Raw genomic sequence first — 18,899 nt, 5'->3', positions numbered from 1 at the left:
TATTCAGTGTTCAAAAACTATGATTAATAGTCATTCACTAAAGAGGACATTCTGTCAAATGTTAGGGGCTCCAAAGAACAAAAAGAAAATATGGTCTTCTTTCTGCAAAAAGATACTTTCTGTCTCCTCAGACACTACTCTTAAGAAGTTAGGAATCCATACATACTTCCCCAATCCAACAATGAGAGCTAGATACCTAAACCATAGGGTAAAGTAGTGAAGGGGAGATAGGACAGAGACAGTATTCTCTGACCATAATCTGAAATCTGGAATAGCCATTGAGTTGCAGTTGATGAGAAAGCTAGATATTGGCTCTAAATTTCTGGCACTCAAAATGTATTTCCTCTTCTGTTTTTTTGATACTAAAACTGCTTCTTTTTCAAAGAGATATAAAATTAGCTCATTTATTAGCTTTGAAATGAGGCAGTGCATCATGCAAGACAACTCCTTTTTAAAAAGAATTTTATGACAATTGAAAAAAAGGCTCTCCAACCCCCAATAAATAAAACTGAAAATTTCATTAATTATCCAAAGAGATATTGATCAAACATATATAACTTTATTCTTCAAAGGAAGCTACAGAGGAAGATACTTAATGGGGTAAAAGGGAAGAAATAGAAAGAAAATGTAATTACCAGAAATGGAAGAAGAATTTTGTGGTAGTTCACTGTTTGCTGACTTTTCTCTCTGGGTGGATCTTATGACAGATTTTTTTTCTTGTAAGCCTCTAATTGGGCTAAGTAGCCTTTCCTGTACATGATCTTCCATAGCTGAGGGACTGCTGCCCTCCCTGTGCCTGGTATCATTCGCATGATGAAATCCAATTGTAATGTTTATGGATGCTGCAGAAATTGAGGTTTTCACTGGAGCTAAAAGGGTCAGCTGCCTGATAGACTGCCCAGGAATATCTCTTGGGAAAGGCGTGGCTGTAAGGGCAGGAATACTCATTTGTTTCACTGTAGAGGGTAGATTTGACTTTGGAATTGTCAAGATGGCATCAACAAGGCTTGATGGGCTTAGCAGATCTGCAGCTCTACAAAAAGAAACTTATACATACATTTGAAACAATTACTACATTGTAAAAAAGTGATTATTATATAATAAAACAATAGTAATTAAAAGCGTGCTTGGATTTTTTCACATATAATACTAATACGTAACTGATTATTTGCCTAACAGAAAGATCCACCATAATAAAGCAGTATTAACAAGAACTAAAATATTTATATATCATTTTATGGTTTTCAAGGTGCTTTACAGGTGTTGTTTGTTCTTCACAGTAAGCCTGTGAAGGAAGGCCTATTATCATCTCCAACTCACAAATGAGAAAACTGAGGTAGAGAGATTAAGTGATTTGCCCTGGGAGAGATAGCAAGTAACTGACTAGATTCGAACTCAGGTATTCCTAATCCTAAATCCAGGCTTTAAATATGTCACCTAACTCCCTCATGATAATTTAATATGAAATTTCTATAATACCTTAAAAATAAAAATGCAATGAATAAAAATGATTTTACATATAATCCTTTAAGAATAACTGTTGCACTTGTAGTGCAAATGTTATTGCAACATAAAGTTGTATTTTATGCACAGATTATATAGAACATATTTTGGTTTTTTCCCCTTAATAAAACCATTCTCACAACATTGTTTACGGATATCTTTAGCAAATCCCATTGAACAGACAGAGAAATTGAGGTGGAATCACATTTGAGTAATTTGTTTCAGTTCAATCAGCATTTAGCCAAAAATATAAGGAGCTAGAGATGCACGTGAATAGTCCATTGAATATTGACTGGCCAAATGTGTCATATTAGAGAAAGATCTCAGAGAAAGGATGAGCAATTTTGCCTCTTGAGGAAGGATGGGGACATCAAATTGGCAGTTTACTTGCTCCCTACCCCCCTCCCCAGTCTCGTTCTGTTTAAAAGTATCAGAAAGTAGCCTTATTGTGTGCAGGTGATTTGGTCAGTGAATTAATCAGTGAACAGAGCAAGGGAAAATGTGAAGATGAAGAGATATTCAGCGAGTATGGTGGGATGAGAGAAATTTGTAAAAATTGGGAAGAAAATGAGTTAAAAGAAAAAATGAGAGACAGACAGAGACAGAGACAGACAGAGACAGAGAGTCCATGTTAAGACAAGTAAAGAGGTGGCTAGTTTTGATTCTTTGTATTGATTCCTGATATGAAAGGGATTATATTCAGTGATCTGAGTCCTAATGTTTCACTTTCACCATACTTCACTACATCCCAGTCAAATATAGATTATATAACAACAACAAACTAAAGATGAGAAACTGTTCATTAAATTTGGTCTTATACTACTTACCTGAACTGGTCTTTTTATGTGATCTTTGTCTTTTGTGGGAGAAGGATTATAAAGTGAGATCTAGATCAAGCTCTTGATTCTCAAAATCCTCTTAACTTCTCAATTTATCTATATGTGATACTTTCAATTCCCAGCTAATATGCAAACAGATATATTCATTCCCAAATGCTTATATTCTAGAAATTTTTTAATTCACAAGAAGTTATGTATTTCATTACTAATGCTCAGAAATTCAAAGATACAGTGATTCCTACCTTCCATGCCATTTGTTTCAGTTGCATTGATTAAAAAAAGATCCCAAGAATAAGAAATGTTAGGCACGTTGGTGCATTCTTCACACTTCACTTGGAGAGAAAATTCTTCATTCCAGTTAACAGAATTGTCTTTAAAGTTGACCCAAGAAATGTAGACTGGTCTATAAAATAAAATCTGTGTTTAGACTTCTACTTTACAGTTCAAATTTTATTTGAAAAATTCTTTGAGGTCTTATTAATCCTCATTCTTATTGGTCATGCTCTTTTCAATCTTCATTAAACAGTTTCAATTATATTAAGAAACTAATTATTTAAACTTTAAAAAAATGTTTTTACTTTTTTAAATTTTGAGTTCCTGATCCAACCATTCTGGAGGGCAATTTGAAACTATTCCCGAAGGGCTATAAAACTGTGCATATCTTTTGATCCAGTAATGCACCTACTCGGTCTGTATCCCAGAGATAATAAAAAAGAAGAAAGGACCTACTTTTACAAAAATATTTATAACTGCTCTTTTTGTAGTGGCAAAGAATTGTAAATTGGGGAGATGTCCATCAATTGGGGAATGGCTAAACAAATCGTGGTACATGTTGGTAATGGAATACTATTGCTTTAAGAAATGACAAGCAAGATGATTTCAGAAAAAGCTGGAAAGATCTGCAGAAACTGATGCAGAGAAAAATAAGCAGAACTGAGAGAATATTGTACATGATGACATCAATATTGGACAATGATTATCTGTGAAAACTTGGCTACACTCAATAATGCAATGATTTGGGACAATCCTGAAAGACTTATGACTGGAAATGCTATCCACCTCCAAGAAAAGAACTATTGAAGTCATCTTTCACATCAGTGTATCTTTGGTTTTATTTGGGGGGGGGGTTGGTTATATATGAGTGTCTTACAACAATGACCAAAATGGAAGTGTATTTTGCATGATAATAAAAAGGAAAAAATAAAGAAAAATTAATAAAAATAAAACAAAATTTTGAGTTCCAGATTTTCTTTCTTACTCTAGTCATTCCTTTAGCCATTGATAAGGCAAACAGTATGATACCAATGATGTCCATTATAAATGTGAAGTCACACAAAATATATTTCCACATAAATCATGTTGCAAAAATAAGAAAGAAAAATAAAGTGAATAAATATGTTTTCATCTATATTCATAGCTCATTAGTTCTTTCTCTGGAGATGGACCAGCATTTTCATTAAAAGAAAGATATAATATTTTTATTTTTTAACTACATAACAAAAGTCTAATATAAGATAGTGAACATACAATATGGGCCCTGAGTTGTTGGCCCATATTTTGGCAATTATAGCTATATTGGACCCATTTGCGCAGCTAGCACTAATGTGAAATATATGTACAACATTTATATTGAATTTAATCCTGCCTAACAACCCAACAAAACAATGTTGCAAGTAGTTATATACTGTCTTTCCTTTGTCTTCAACTCATCCCCATATTCAAAATAATTTATTATCAAATCTCAACCATATTTCTGGGAAATAAACTCCCCCATCTATTCTTAGCATCATCATCTGTCACAGTCACCTCTAACTTGGACAATATGACAATTTTCCACCTAGACTCAGTCTCCAGCTTTTCTGCCCTCATTCTGTTGTTTCACTTCCAACTAAAACCACTTACCTGATTTCATAATCTCAAATCTCTTCTATGAATTTATCACTGACTTTTACTTAATATCTAAGCTGCCTAGGTTGGTATATTAATGACAATATACATGTCAAATTTTTAATGTACCCAATCCTTATTCCTCATTACATCTTAATAGAATTTCTCCATTTCTAGTCATGGGGATATCCTCACTATTTCCTTCCACATTCCCCACTCACATAGCATATTCATAGGTTCAAAGGATTAAGAACTGGGAAGGACCATACAGAAAAACTAGTCTAACCCATTCATTTAACAGATATGACAAATGAAGATGTCATTTATGTCATATATGTCAATATAACTCATTCTGGCACTCTCACTTCTTTCTTCTATTTAATGTCTTTAAAACTCTCTCCAGTATATACTTTATTACATCTTATATTCTTGCATTCTCTAAAGGTCTTATGTATGCATCTCTCCTTTCCCAAAGAAACAAGAATGAACCTCTTCTCAGGGACCTTCATAAACTCTCTGGTACCTTCCTTGAACTCTCGCACAGCGCTGAAGAGACAGTATCGGCTTAATATAGATTGAATTAAATGGAAAAGAGTACCTGGATGTAGAGTCTGAATGAACTGACAGGAATATCTGGGCTTCAGAAGAGTTTCGATTTTCACTTGACACTGTTAGTGTCACTAAAAATTGGTCATAGGAGTCATTAAGAAGTGATGCTGGGAAACTGATGATAGATGCACTGCTGTTGAAGAGACTATATCTGGGAGACTTGAAACACATATGATTTTGTTTACTTGCTGGGGCACATTTCCAGTAATACCTATTGGGAAAAGTCCATCGAACATGTGCTTAAGCATAGACATTCTATTTGAAGCAAATCAATGTTACTTTTTTTCTTTTTTTTTTTTAAACCCTTACCTTCCATCTTGGAATCAATACTGTGTATTGGCTCCAAGGCAGAAGAGTGATAAGGGTAGGCAATGGGGGTCAAGTGACTTGCCCAGGGTCACACAGCTAGGAAGTGTTTGAGGCCAGATTTGAACCCAGGACCTCTCATCTCTAGGCCTGGCTCTCAATCCACTGAGCCACCTAGCTTCCCCCCCCCCCTTTTTTTTTCATTTTTAGTAGATTATTTGTCTTCTAACTAGGACATTTGCACTGGGAGCCAGGGTGTGTGTTGGGGTGGGAAAAGAACATGTCTTTGGAGAAGAGTGGTTTTGTTTTTTGTTCTGTTTTGTTTTTTAATCTGGAATTAAAACACAGCTAAAAAAAGTTTTCAGAAGGGTGAATGGCTAAAATTGGTAGAGCAATTTGCTTAACTTCTCAGTGCTCTAGGAGAAACCAGAAGGCATAGATGAATTGTTGATTTGCATTGGTGGAAGATGAATTCACAGGACAATGCAAAAACAAAAAACACACAAAAAGTTATCGAAAGTTCATTTGCCATCAATCTCTCTTGTTCAGATGCATTCTGTCAAACATGAATATCTTACTGGCTTGTATAACCATTACATTTATGTCCTATTCTAATTTGATCACTGTCTTCTGAGATGACTAGAGCCTTCTCATGACTTCCCAGGGCATGTATTTGTACCACATATTCATTACTTAGCAAAGAATGTCTTATATTATAATTGATCTTTTAATTCATTCAAAAAGTAGTCAAGACCTTAGAGATATTCTAGCTCTACCTTGCAATTTTATAGATGATAAAACTGAGTCTGAGGTAAGTGATGTGACTTGCCCAAGGTCATACCAAGAGCTAGTGGTGGAGCTGGGACTAGAGTCCAGATGTCTCCTTTAACTGGATTGTGAACTCCCTTAAGATCATGAACCATGCTGTGTATTTTCCTTGTGTCGCCTAGTTGGGGACTTTGAACACAGCGGGTACTCAATCTTTGTCAATAATTCTCCTGATTATACTTATCTGTACTGATTATGTATATGTTCTTTCTCTCATTAAAATGTGAGCTCCTTGAGGTCAGGAACTTTTTGTTGTTGTTGTTATCCCTGATGCTTAGCCTAGTGACTGGGGATAGTGATTGTTGATAATTTAATTGATCGTGGAAGAGACTCTCCATTATAACATCCCTATTTGCAGACTTCTTGAGCTATATCTAACACAACATTTCTTTCTAGGGACACAAACTTCACTGTAAAATTGTAGGACAGAATCTGAAATGGACCAATGGAGAGGGTAGCTTCCCTTTGGTGTCCAAATGAAGGTCCTGCCTCTACTCTCCCAGTCCTACACAGGAGAATTCAACTCAAGCACAGAATTTCTCAAATATATAATCATTTGCCATAATCATACTAAAATAGTTTCCCAAATAGCTTAGCAATCTAATGCTTACAGACATGATTTTCCAACAGAAATTATTCACGAATGGGTAACTTGTAGAGGTAATAGCATTTGGGTTCAAACTTTTCCCTAAGCTACCATATGTTTCTTTCTTGAAAAGAGAGCTTGGAATACCATTTTGGTCAAATTGTTTAAAAGTTCACATTACTTTTAATGAAAATAATTATTTTGAACATCCAAAATGAAAACAAATCCCCTCTTCTTACTTTTGAAATATAAAGAGTAAACATAATGAATTCATGACATGCAATAAAAAGAAGCTAATACAATCAAATTTATTCTTACTTTAAATGAGTTCCAGGATCATCAGGATCAAAGGACTGTGAGCCATTGAGTACAACAATAGAAAAGGGGGTCTTAGAGATCATCAAGTGTGTCCCCTCTGAAATCACACTGACAGGTGGCTGAGAAATCACTTCAATATCTACCGAATAATTACTATAAACCACACTGCCTTGTATTTTAACCTGTATATAAAAAAAAAAAGAAAGAAAGAGGAAAAGCCTAATGAAGGATTCAGATATTTCTGGAAATTAGAAATAAAAATACTAAATATTTTGCTTTTTCAAACCAAGACTATTGGTTGTCTCATGTAGAGATTAGTTCTTTTTTTTAGATATATCCTTTTTTTCAAAGCATTAATAAGTTGAATCCTTTCTTTAACAGAGAAGTCAGACTGATTAGTGCACATAGACACAATCTAAGAAAAAAAACTGAGTGTCTTGAGTATTAAAAAAGCAGTATTTTCTTGATATATTATACAAAGCTAAACTCTATCCTGATTTGCAAATATAATAAAACAATCTCTTGAATTTCTATAGTGTCCTAGAGTTTTAAAAACACTTTCATCTATATTAAGTTTTTTTTCTTCCAGGAATTATTTGATAAATAAAAAGGGCAAATATTAATATATCCATTTTACAAGTGAGGAAGCTGAGACCTAAAGTCATTGACTAAGATCAGATAGCTTCCCTATGCCAGAACTAGGAATAAAAACCAGATCTTCTGATTAGAGCCAGAACAAGGGATTTGTATCCTCTATTAAGGTTTGAAAATTGTGCCTGCCTCCTATGTGTTGTTTCATTTAATAATTTAACTAATTTATCAAGTGCCAGCGAGATACTAGGAATTGTGTTAAATGCTGAAGATACAAAGAGAAAAACAATCTGTAACCTAATATTAAATTGAGGGGGTGGGTGTGTATATAGATAAATAAATATAAAATACACATAAAGTATTTATAAAGTAGTCTGAGGAGAAGCACCAGCAACTAACAAATACCTCATGTAGAAAGTGGCATCTGAGTTGGGGTTTGAAGGGAGTTAGGATTCCAAGAAAAAAGAAATATAAAAAGGAAAGCATTCCAGAGCATTCCATATATCCACTAGATACTTTGGGCATACATTATATAAAACATGAAACTTTACTTCCCACAAATTAAATAGATGCAAAGATATTTAAAAAGTAAAATTAAAATGTCTTTCATCATTACTCCCTTCATGTTGATCCCTAAGGAAGCTACGTACTTTGTCTATTCCTAGTCCCAAATATACTTCAGACTCTGTCAAACAGTTTTGACCAAATTATAAAGTCAAACATTTAAACATTAGATAAATATGGAAATATATTAAACTAGCACTTTCTGGGAAGATCCAAATTAGTAATGATTTTGTATTTCTTTTAAATTGGTGACTAAAGATAAAAAATCAGATAAATTTTAAATTTATTATTTAGAGCAATGAATTCTTATTAGCATACTCTTTGGCAGGTTCCTGTGGCCTCTGACTGTCCAATCTCTCTATTTCTAACACTGAAATAAGTCAAGGGAAAAGGAGATTTATAAGAGCCAAGTCTCTTTTGTACTCTTCCCACACAAGAGCATAGAAAGTTTAGCAGCTTGGAAATGATGTGGTCAAAATTTGACCCCACGATTTCTAATTCCAAGTCCAATGCTCTTGCAAACACTATGAGGGTTAATACATCTAGCCTTGCCCTTATCACAATACATCTAATCTCCAAAGGCAATTCTCTTCTTAGTACAATTGGAAGATTCTGAAAGAGTCAGACCAGGGCTGTTGTTTTTTGTTTTGTTTCATTTTTTTATCTCAAAACACCACTTCGATGCTACTGTAGATATCTCCATGGAATTCTTGAGCTAATATAAGAATAGTTTGGGAACAAGGTTATCTGCAGTTATAGTTACATGATATATTTTATGTTCTTGTAAAAATTCTTATTCAGAAATATCATCTTTAACACTCAGCATCTTTCCCCTGTCTATTTCTGTCCTTGATTTCCCTGTCTCTGTCAATGAAACTTTGGTTCCACCCTCTCCTTTGCTTCAAACATCCAATTGGTTGCTACATTCTATGGATTTTATTTACATGTGAATCTATCATGCAACCCTGCCTTACATGTCTAAAAAATGAGCATTACCACAATTTATCTTTAGGACCTCATTACCTCTCAACTAGAATATAAAATATCATCCTACCAACTCTCCCTAATGCTAATCTGTCCCTACTTCAATTCATTCTACACATTAATTTGCCAGAATAATTCTAACAAATATGCTACACTGCTGGAAAAAATCTCAATGACTTAACCTTGCCTAATTCCAAAATGTTTTATTATCCTTTACAGTTCCTTCAATACTAATTAAAAAACACCTCCTCCATTAAGCCTTCCTTGATTCCAAAAAGAAGTAATTTTTTTATCTGATATCATAGTATTTCCATGAACTTTGTACATTCTAATTTAAGTTATAGTAGGTTTTGCATATATATTTCCTTGTCCTACTAAATTATTAGTTCCTTGAAGAAAGAAACTGTTCAAACCTTATTTCATTATTGCCTTCCTATCCTCAGGATATAGTACAATGTCTTCCACAGAGTAGGCACTTAAATGTTTGTTGAAATAAAATTAATTTTTTACCTTTGTATCTCCCTCATCCCCTAGTGCCCACAATTCACAGCACATAGCAGGCATTTATAAATGTTGTATAAAAAAATGAATGCTATAGGAATTCAAGTCTCAACACATAAAATTATTTTAATATTCTGTTAATGCTTTTAATTCACAATCCTAGAGGCTAGATTTTCACCATAGAACTAAAGAAATTGTTCAGAGCCTAAAAAAACTAAAATTAAAAGGATCATTTTATAGCCCAATCTTCAGACCAAACATGTACACTGGGAAAATTGAAAGCCACCTGTCAAGTTGAACAGGCAGAAAATCTTGGGGAATTCTTTAAAAAGCTATACCATGTTTACTAAAATATCACAAATTACAATTTGAAGTCCAGACTGAAGAAGTAAAAATATCAATTTTTGAATATTCCTAAACAATGCTTTTTTATTCATATCAAACATATATACAAACAAATCAAAATATTGCCAAATAGAAATAATGTGGGTATCTCTTATCATTTTTAAGTGAAAAAGATTTGTAATTAGCATAGCAATTGTTTTATGTAAATGAAGTGCTTCAAAATAATTTCTTCTCTTAAGTAGATTAAGCACATTCCTTGAAATGTTGCTTACACTATTAATTTTCTTAGCAAATCTTTTTCTCCCTTAGATGATACAAATTAATGGAGTAAGAAATAATGAGCTTTTACAGTATATCCAGTCACCCATGAAGCAGTGGTAAATAGCAATCTCATTATGCAAGTTTGAATGTAAAGTTAATTTATTTCTCCTCTGAAGATTAGGCTTTTAAAAAATATCATCATTCTTGGTTAGTAGCAAACCTTTGCAGATGCGGTATAGTTTCCATATTCAAGAAAGTAGCTGGGAAGAAGAATGGTTTGTCGGTGCTGGTTGAGAGTGGCAGGAAACAATACTTGTGAGCCATCAGACTTTATTAAGGACCAACTATAGTTAAGGCCTTGGGAAATGTCACATTGAATGGGAGCTTCAAAAGTAACTCCAAGCTTAAGAGGTTGATGTCGCCAAATCTAAATGTGAAAAGAAAAGATGTTTCATTAAAAATTCTGTAGAATTTGAAATTACATAAATGTATAAAAGTCTTGTGATTTAGGCAGCGTGGGGAACTCCTAGGGTGAAACCTCCCTTTACTACTGCATTTAGCAACCTCTCTCTGTCTTACTAGATAAGTCCTAGAGACTTGCGTGAGTAATAAAGTGAGCCTTCCTGAATATAATAATATTAAGTGCTTTCCTCAGGCTCATACCACTGGTAAGCACCTGAACTATGGTCTTCCTAGCTCTGAGTCTACTCTCTTCAATATCCCACTGTATATCTGAAACCATAAATCCTGATGACGCTAAAGGTCTTTCTGCCATGCTGATATATTCCAGCCTCATCCTCCAACCATCCCCTCATCTACCCAACCTTGGGGACCTGAGCTCCTGAATGGTAAGTTCACCATATATAGGAGATCCCAGATCTACCATATTCAATTTTAACCATCTCCCTGCAGTGCTGCTACATACATGGTTACCCTCCCACTCACCCACTCCCTTTTTTACTCTGGGAACGCTAATCAAATCAACACTAACCTTTCTGGAAATTTATATCAATTATGGAATCATATGACTCCACTTATCATCCGTGTGCCTTCCCAGAACAAAATATACTTCCTGGAGCCACAACTCTGATCTATGAGTTAGTTGTCTTCCCTTATTAGAATATAAGCTCCTTGAATACTTGTTTTTTGTATTTGCAATCCTAGTATTTAGTACAATGCCCAAAATATTGTGAATGCTTAAGATATGTTTTTATTCATTCATTAAAAATTATTTTCTTTTGTGAATTGATCCAACCATTCTAAAAGGCAATTTGAACTCATGCCCAAAGAGCTTTAAAAGAATGTATGCCTTTTGACTCAGAAATACCACTACTAAGTCTGTATCTCAAAAAGATTTTAAAACTGGGAATGGATCTGTTTGTACAAAAGTATTTATAGCTGCACTTTTTTTGGTAGCAAAAAAATAGAAACTTAGGGGATGTCAGTTGGGGAATGGTTGAACAAATTGTGGTATATGGTGGTGATGGAATACTATTGGGCTATAAGGAATGATGAACAGGATGATTTCAGAAAGAACTGGAAAGTCCTATGTGAACTGATGCAGAGTGAAATAAGCAGAACCAGGAAAACATTATACACAATGACTGAAACATTATGGGATGATCAAATGTAATGGACTTTGGTATTAACAGCAACACAATGATCCAGGACATTCTGAAGGACTTATGAAAAGAATGCTATCCACATCTAGAGAAAGAACTGTTGTAGTAGAAATGCAGAAGAAAACATAGATTTATCAATTGTTTATTTGTGTATGTGATTTGGGGTTTTGAATTCATAAGATTACTCTCTTATAAAAATTAATAATATGGATGGGGCAGCTGGGTAGCTCAGTGGAGTGAGAGTCAGGCCTAGAGACGGGAGGTCCTAGGTTCAAACCCGGCCTCAGTCACTTCCCAGCTGTGTGACCCTGGGCAAGTCACTTGACCCCCATTGCCCACCCTTACCAATCTTCCACCTATGAGACAATACACCGAAGTACAAGGGTTTAAAAAAAATTAATAATATGGAAATAGGTTTTGAGTGATAATACATGTAAAACCCAGTGGAATTGCTTGTCAACTGCAGGAGGTAAGAGATAAGAGGAAATGGTGACAACATAAATTATGTAACCTTGGAAAACTTATATGTAAATGTATAACTGGAATAAAATAAAGAAAATTTTTTCTACATTAATTTTTCTTTAAAAATAGCCAAACAAAAATGTGAATCACTGTGTCATAGTGGATAAAGAGTTGACCTTAGAATTGGAAAGATCTAGATTTAAATCTAGCCTCTGACATATACTAGGTGTGCAACACTGGGCAAATCATCTAAACTTTCAACATCCAGCCAACTTTCTAGGGCTATGAGTTTCAGAGAAGTTGCTATTTTCTTTTTAAAAGTTCTTCACAGGAATCCCTACAAGAGAGGTATAAAACACACTGCCATCGATTCTGTATGTCAAACCAGATTAAAATGTGACTGAAGAATATTTAACAAAAGAAATTAAAATATGGGCACTGCTGGGGGTGGAACCAAGAGGGTGGAGTAGAAAGTACTTAGCTGAGTTATCTCAACATTCTCCTCCAAACAATTTTAAATTAATGCCTCCAATGCAGAACCAAGAGAACAGTATACACAGAGGCTGATACACTGTGGTACAATTGAACATAAAGATCTTCTCTACTAGCAGCAATGCAAGGATCCAGAGCAAGGCTGAGGGACTCATGAGAAAGAAAACTAGCCACATTCAGAGGAAAAACTGTGGGAGGAGAAACACAGAAGAAAAACAACTGCTTGAACACATGGGCGGATGGGGATATTATTGGGATGTACACGCTAAACGATAACTCTAGTCCAACTATCAATAATATGGAATTAGGTCTTAATCAATGATACATGTAAAAGCCAGTGGAATTGTGTGTTGGGTTTAGCGGGGTTTGGGGAGAGGGAAAGAACATGAAACATGTAACTATGGGGAAATACTCAAAATAAAAATAAAAATATAAAAAATAATAATGCCTCCAATTGAATTCTGGTGTGGAAGAACCAATAAAAGGTCTGAATGGGGCTTTCTTCCAGCCCAAGACAGAACAGGAGATTGGAACGAGAGATCTGTAACATGTGGATGGAGATTGGGGAGGAGCCCGTGTGGATGAAATACCAGTGATAGTACAAGGTGGTGGCAAATAAGCAGCGCCAGCTTCAGGAGCTCTCAAGCTAGAAATGGTAAAGGCAGCCGACAACTAGTCAGAAAGAGATTACAGGAACTCCCATGGTAGAATTGGACACAGGACACGACATTATTTGGCAACTGCATTCATTACCTACTTCTGGGACATAGATCAAAGGGGGAGAGGAGCACTTTTGGTCAGAAGCCCTGAGAAGCAGTATCACTTCCAGTCCCAAGAGATCAGGGAACCTGAGGAACAGTATTCTGATTCCAACGGATCAGAGACCTTAAGGAACAGCACTAATTGTAATTCCAAGAGATGAGAAGCCTTCTGGGGAAAAGACCAAAGTGTAGAATAGGATCGTGCCAGCTTGGAAGCACCGAAAACTTCCAAACTCTCAGAACTAGCTCTCAAAACAACAGAGCAAAATATCTTAAACTTGGACAGCCCTCTCTCATGCCAGCAACAGAGTGCAACTTTAACATGAAGTTCGAAATCAAGAAATAGGGAGGAAAATGAAGAAACAATCTAAGAAAAAAAAATCTTACCATAAAAATTTACTATAAGGGCAGCAGGATGGTTCATTGGATTGAGAGCCAGGCCTAGAGATGAAAGGTCCTGGATTCAAATCTAGCCTCTGATACTTCCTAATTGTGTGACCCTGCACAAGTCACTTAGTCCCCCTTGCCTAGCTCTTACCTCTCTTCTGCCCTGGAACCAATACACAGTATTAATTCTAATATGGAAGGCAAGGGTTTTTTTTAAAAATCTACTATGATGACAGAGAAGATCTAGACACAAACTCAGAAGAAGAATAAAGTCAAAACATTCACAGCCAAAGCCTCAGAGAAAAATGTGAATTGGACATAAGACCAACAAAAATTTCTGGAAGAGCTCAAAAAGGATTTTCAAAATCACGTAAGAGTGGTAGAGGAAAAATTATGTAAAAAAATTGAAAGCAAAGGAAGAAAATTTTGAAAATAAAATTAACAACTTGGTAAAAGAGACACAAAATGCTGAGGAAAATAGCACCTAAAGAAACAGAATTATCTAACTGGAAAAAAAAAGATACAAAAGCTCAGTGGAAAAAATAATTCCTTAAAAAATAAAATTGGGCAAATAGAAGATAATCAATTTATGTGATATCAATAAGAAACAATAAAACAAAGTGAAAAGAATGAAAAATAGAAGAAAATATGAAATATCTCATGTGAAAAATATGGAAAACAAATGACAGAAATTATGTTGAAGAGGGATAAGAAAAAATATTGGACTTCCTGAAAGCCATGATCAAAAATAGAACATATTTTAATAAATTATAAAGGAAAACTGCTCTGACATTCTACAACCAGATGGTAAAATAGAAATAGAAATTATTCTCTAAATTCTTTGAACTCCACCTGAAAGAGATTCCAAAATGAAAACTCCCAGGAATATTAAAGCCAAATTCTAGAGTTCCCAGGTCAAAAAGAAAATACTGTAACCAGCCAGAAAGAAACCATTCAAATACTGTAGAGTCACAGTCAGAATCACATGAGATTTAGCAGCTATCACGTTAAAGGAGCTGAGAGCTTTTAATATGATATTCTTGAAGGCAAAGGAACTGAAATGATAATCAAGAATATTTTATCCAGCAAAATTGAATATAATCCTTTGGAGGGAAAAAAATAGATATTTAATGAAATAGAGGACCCTCAAGCATTCCTAATGAAAAGACCAGAGCATAATAGAAAATATGACTTTCAAATATAAGGTATAAAAGAAGCAAAAAAAGGTAAATGCTAAAGAGAAATTATAAGGGACTCAAGATTATATGGTTTACTTTTCTATATGGGATGATGATATATATAACTTCTATCAATATTTGGTTAATTAGAAGAATTATACATAGAAAAAGGCCATGGAATTGAATTAATGATGTTGGATGAAGTATAAAAACGGATAGGCAAGAAAGAGAGAAAAAGGAGAAGGGGAAAACAGAGAGGAGGAATAGAGAAAATTATCACATGTGAGAGGTATACAAGAAAGAGCTTTTACAGTTTGGAAAATCAACCTGATTCTATTTTTCAATTGATTTTATTCTGTAACAATCACTGACATCTTGTATAACTACTTAAGTCACATTCATGGTTTATAGGCTAAGTTTAGAAATTCAATTTTTCTATTAATTATTTCAGTTCAAGGAAGTCTTGTCTGTTATCTTTGTATCACTAGATGTCCTTCAAGGAAGTCTAATCTGTTATCTCTCTACCACTTAACCAGCTTTACAAGTAGACTGAATCAATCAGAATTTTACTAGAAGGGGTTATTGCTAACCCTGCATTTCACATTTTGAGCCAATCACATTTTTCCCATGCCTCTGATGTTTCAGACTTGTAATCATATCGTTCAAATCATTTATGATGCTGCCTTCTGTTTTTTGGATGATCCTCCTTTTGTCTATAAAAATATTCCGTCAGTCATTACTCGGGTTCTTAACTTTCTGAGGAGGCTGAGAGCCTCTTCACTGGCACATTGCTAATAAACTGATTATGCTTGGAACTTTGTGCCTCAATTTGCTTTAATTTCAATTGTGACAGCTGATGATCACAACAGGACTAAGGGAGGGGGCCGGGTCTCCACCAACCTCTTACGGGGACCTTTCCCAGAGCACTGTGGTGAAATTTTTACCAGAGGACTTCTCTGCAGAGGACTCAATAGAAGCCAGACTCTCCCTTTGGTCCAAATTCATCCAAGCCAAAGTAAAGTTCCTAAGCTGTTGGGGAAGTTTCAACCTTGCTTGTTTTTCTTTCTAATTTCTTAGTGTTTATTGTGACTGTTTGAAAAAAAAGTAATAGAAAACCCTGGAAATCCCCCTAAGAAATTATTTTCTTCAATGGGGATTCTTAGTTCAAACCAAGGAATAATGATTTTTTTAGAAATGAACATATTGGCATCCTTTTAAGAAGGTCATAAAGAAAGTCCCAGGTCACTCACTGTCATTAATAGAAAGGAAGGTTAAGTCCTACATAGGGCTCTTGCTATAACTGGCAAAGGAAAGAGTGACAATTCCCATTCAAAAGACCTTAATGTATAGAAATAGGGACATTTCCTGGTCAAATGGGGGATAACTAAGAAACAGAACAGAATTGAGCTAAGCTATATATATATATATATATATATATATATAATAAAAATTTCAAATATTGTACAAAAAAGGAATTTTCATTTGTGTACAATGATTTTTTAAAAAGGAAATTTGGTAGCAAGTGCTTTTGTGTCTATCTTGGAAAAAATGTGAACTTTTCTAAGGAATTTTCTACGTCTTAAGGAAAATAATGATTTCTCTCTACATATCTATATCTTGACTAGATTGAAGAGTACAAAGATAAAGATATACAAGAGGAAAAGGAAACTTTGTTCCCTAATTTACAGAAATTTTTGGAACTTTGAGCTAATTTGAAACTAAATTTGTGACTGAATTTCTAAATTGTGATCTGAATGTTTTTTTAAATGCTTAAACATCTTAGTGAGTTTGGGAGTATAACTCTTTATAACTGGGTTTAAAAATAAAAATTCCATGAAAGAAGGAAATCACATTTAGATCTTTTATCATTCTTCCCTTCAGAATGAAAAATTTATTATTTTAGTGCTGGTGGGGGGAAGGTGAATTAACTGATTAGAGAAAAAATATAGGCTTAGCCATTTAAATTTTTCTGGTGTTTAAGAACTACCTATTATTAACTCTGTCTTAAGCATGGAAAGAAATGCTTATTTAAATCAGGGAGCAACTAAAGAATAAGTAAAATTTGATTTGGAAGAATGTGTCAGTGTTACAGCTATATTTTCTTCTGCAAATGATATTACAGCATTTGATTGATTAGGTAAACTAGAAGCAAGGTCACAAAAGAAATTGGATAAGAATATGTGTTTGTAAACTCTTAAGAACCCCAAAGACAACAATATTGAAATTAATCAGAACTGTGAAAGAAAAAAATGTGCCAAATTACTAAGAGGAAATTCATTTGTTTGAAGATTAGTTTTATAGAAAGTCTGGGATATGATTGAGAAATAAAAATTAAAGGACTTGAGCAAATAGAAGAAAGTAAGGAAGTGTTGGATCAGAATCTGGAAATGAGACACATGCAGTTTGGAAAAGATATAAAAAGAATGGAAGAGAGAAAGTTTTAGTAAATTGGGTCAAGAGTTGAAAGTTAAAGAAAGATGAAGTCAACGGACAAAATGGAGAATTTACAAGAAAAGTGTTTGAAATTCAGGAAATAGAGGTTTGAGGGAGGTTTAGCTTGTTTAGATAAAAAAGATATGAGAAATGTTATGTGGTTATTCTTTATGTTATGGAGACTATAGTAACAAAATTGCGCATGAAATTCCTGGGCTCCAAAGCAAGGGATATGAATGTGAAGATACTAAGTAGAATGTCTCCCTATTTCTTGCCCATGTTAAGAACTGAAAGCTCTCAGGGAAAGGCAAGAGTAGGGGCGAGATTGTGAGTACATAAGGAATTGATTTGTGTTTTGCTGAGGGAGTGATTTAAAAGGAAAAAAAAGAGAAAATTATGTTGAGAAGGAAGTGTCACCAAGAATCTTTTAAATTGAGATAATTGATAACAGCAGGCTCTAAACTGTGAGTACTGACAATTAATGGCCCTTTGAGGGGAAAATTTGAGATTTTAAATAATGCTATTGATAATTTTAAAAATTCAGATTTTATTTGGATGAAATTTTGACCTGAAACTAAATAGGATAATTGTGGTCATTTAGAACTAAATGCAAGATGCATTTTTTAGAAATGTTAATAAGAAATTGTTAATAAAAAATAGACTATTAAGAGGATGATGTGATCATATCATTGGCAAATTTATATTCCTGTTTTCTTTTGCAACAAGGCTAATACAGAAATACGTTTTGCATGACGTCATATGTATAACTGATATCAAATTGTTTGCCTTATCAGAGACATGGGAGTGCAAGGAGGGAGAAGGAGATTTGGAACTTAAAAAAATTTTTAATGATTATTTAAAAAAATTTACATAAATTTAGTCAATACTTAAGGAAATAATAAAAGTATATTTAAAATAAACAAATAAAAATACAAAAGAATTTAATGTCACTATATGGTTTTCTAAATCAATATGTAGGCCACCCCCACTGGTATCATTATCTATGGTTTAGTGATCATTTCTATTTGAGTTTGGCACTATAGACCTACAACAATGAAATCAGAAATCCAGGAGAAAAAATGCATTTCATTAATCTTCCAATTAAAACACAAAGTTCTAGTTTTATTCTGCCTTAAAGAACAAAGAATAATTAAAGATAATAACTCAAATAGGTGATACATCCTTATCCATCTCTTCCATGTCTTATTCATGCTTGGGGGGACCATTGTACCAAAGCTTGAGTCAGGGTTGGCAAAGCAGACATTGACAAATTTGACTCCACAGTGTGCTGTTAATAAAATACCTTATCCTTTTCAATAAAGCAGCCAAAGGCTATTGATCACATATTCAAAAAATACTTATGCACTCCCTCCAACACCAGAAAGTGCTCTGAGAATAATATAGAATTCTCCATGACTCTCAGAAGAACTATCTAACACTTG

General features: G+C 34.1%; 1 protein-coding gene across 1 annotated transcript in view; it reads right to left on the bottom strand.

Annotated features, from left to right (window-relative positions):
- The window catches only part of PKD1L1 (polycystin 1 like 1, transient receptor potential channel interacting), a 176,696-nt gene that overhangs the window by 106,699 nt on the left and 51,098 nt on the right, over nucleotides 1-18,899 (bottom strand). The window contains exons 12-16 of the mRNA XM_044656906.1: nucleotides 10,343-10,549; nucleotides 6,877-7,058; nucleotides 4,828-5,049; nucleotides 2,585-2,745; nucleotides 636-1,046 (exon numbers count right to left, since the gene is read on the bottom strand). Of these exons, the coding sequence (XP_044512841.1) occupies nucleotides 636-1,046; nucleotides 2,585-2,745; nucleotides 4,828-5,049; nucleotides 6,877-7,058; nucleotides 10,343-10,549 (1,183 nt within the window). The remainder of the gene's footprint in view (nucleotides 1-635; nucleotides 1,047-2,584; nucleotides 2,746-4,827; nucleotides 5,050-6,876; nucleotides 7,059-10,342; nucleotides 10,550-18,899) is intronic.

The sequence above is a fragment of the Gracilinanus agilis genome, chromosome 1 (assembly GCF_016433145.1).
Source record: "Gracilinanus agilis isolate LMUSP501 chromosome 1, AgileGrace, whole genome shotgun sequence".
Taxonomy (NCBI): Eukaryota; Metazoa; Chordata; class Mammalia; order Didelphimorphia; family Didelphidae; genus Gracilinanus; species Gracilinanus agilis.
The sequence above is the reverse complement of the archived record's forward strand: the minus strand, read 5'-3'. Positions and strand labels throughout refer to the sequence as shown.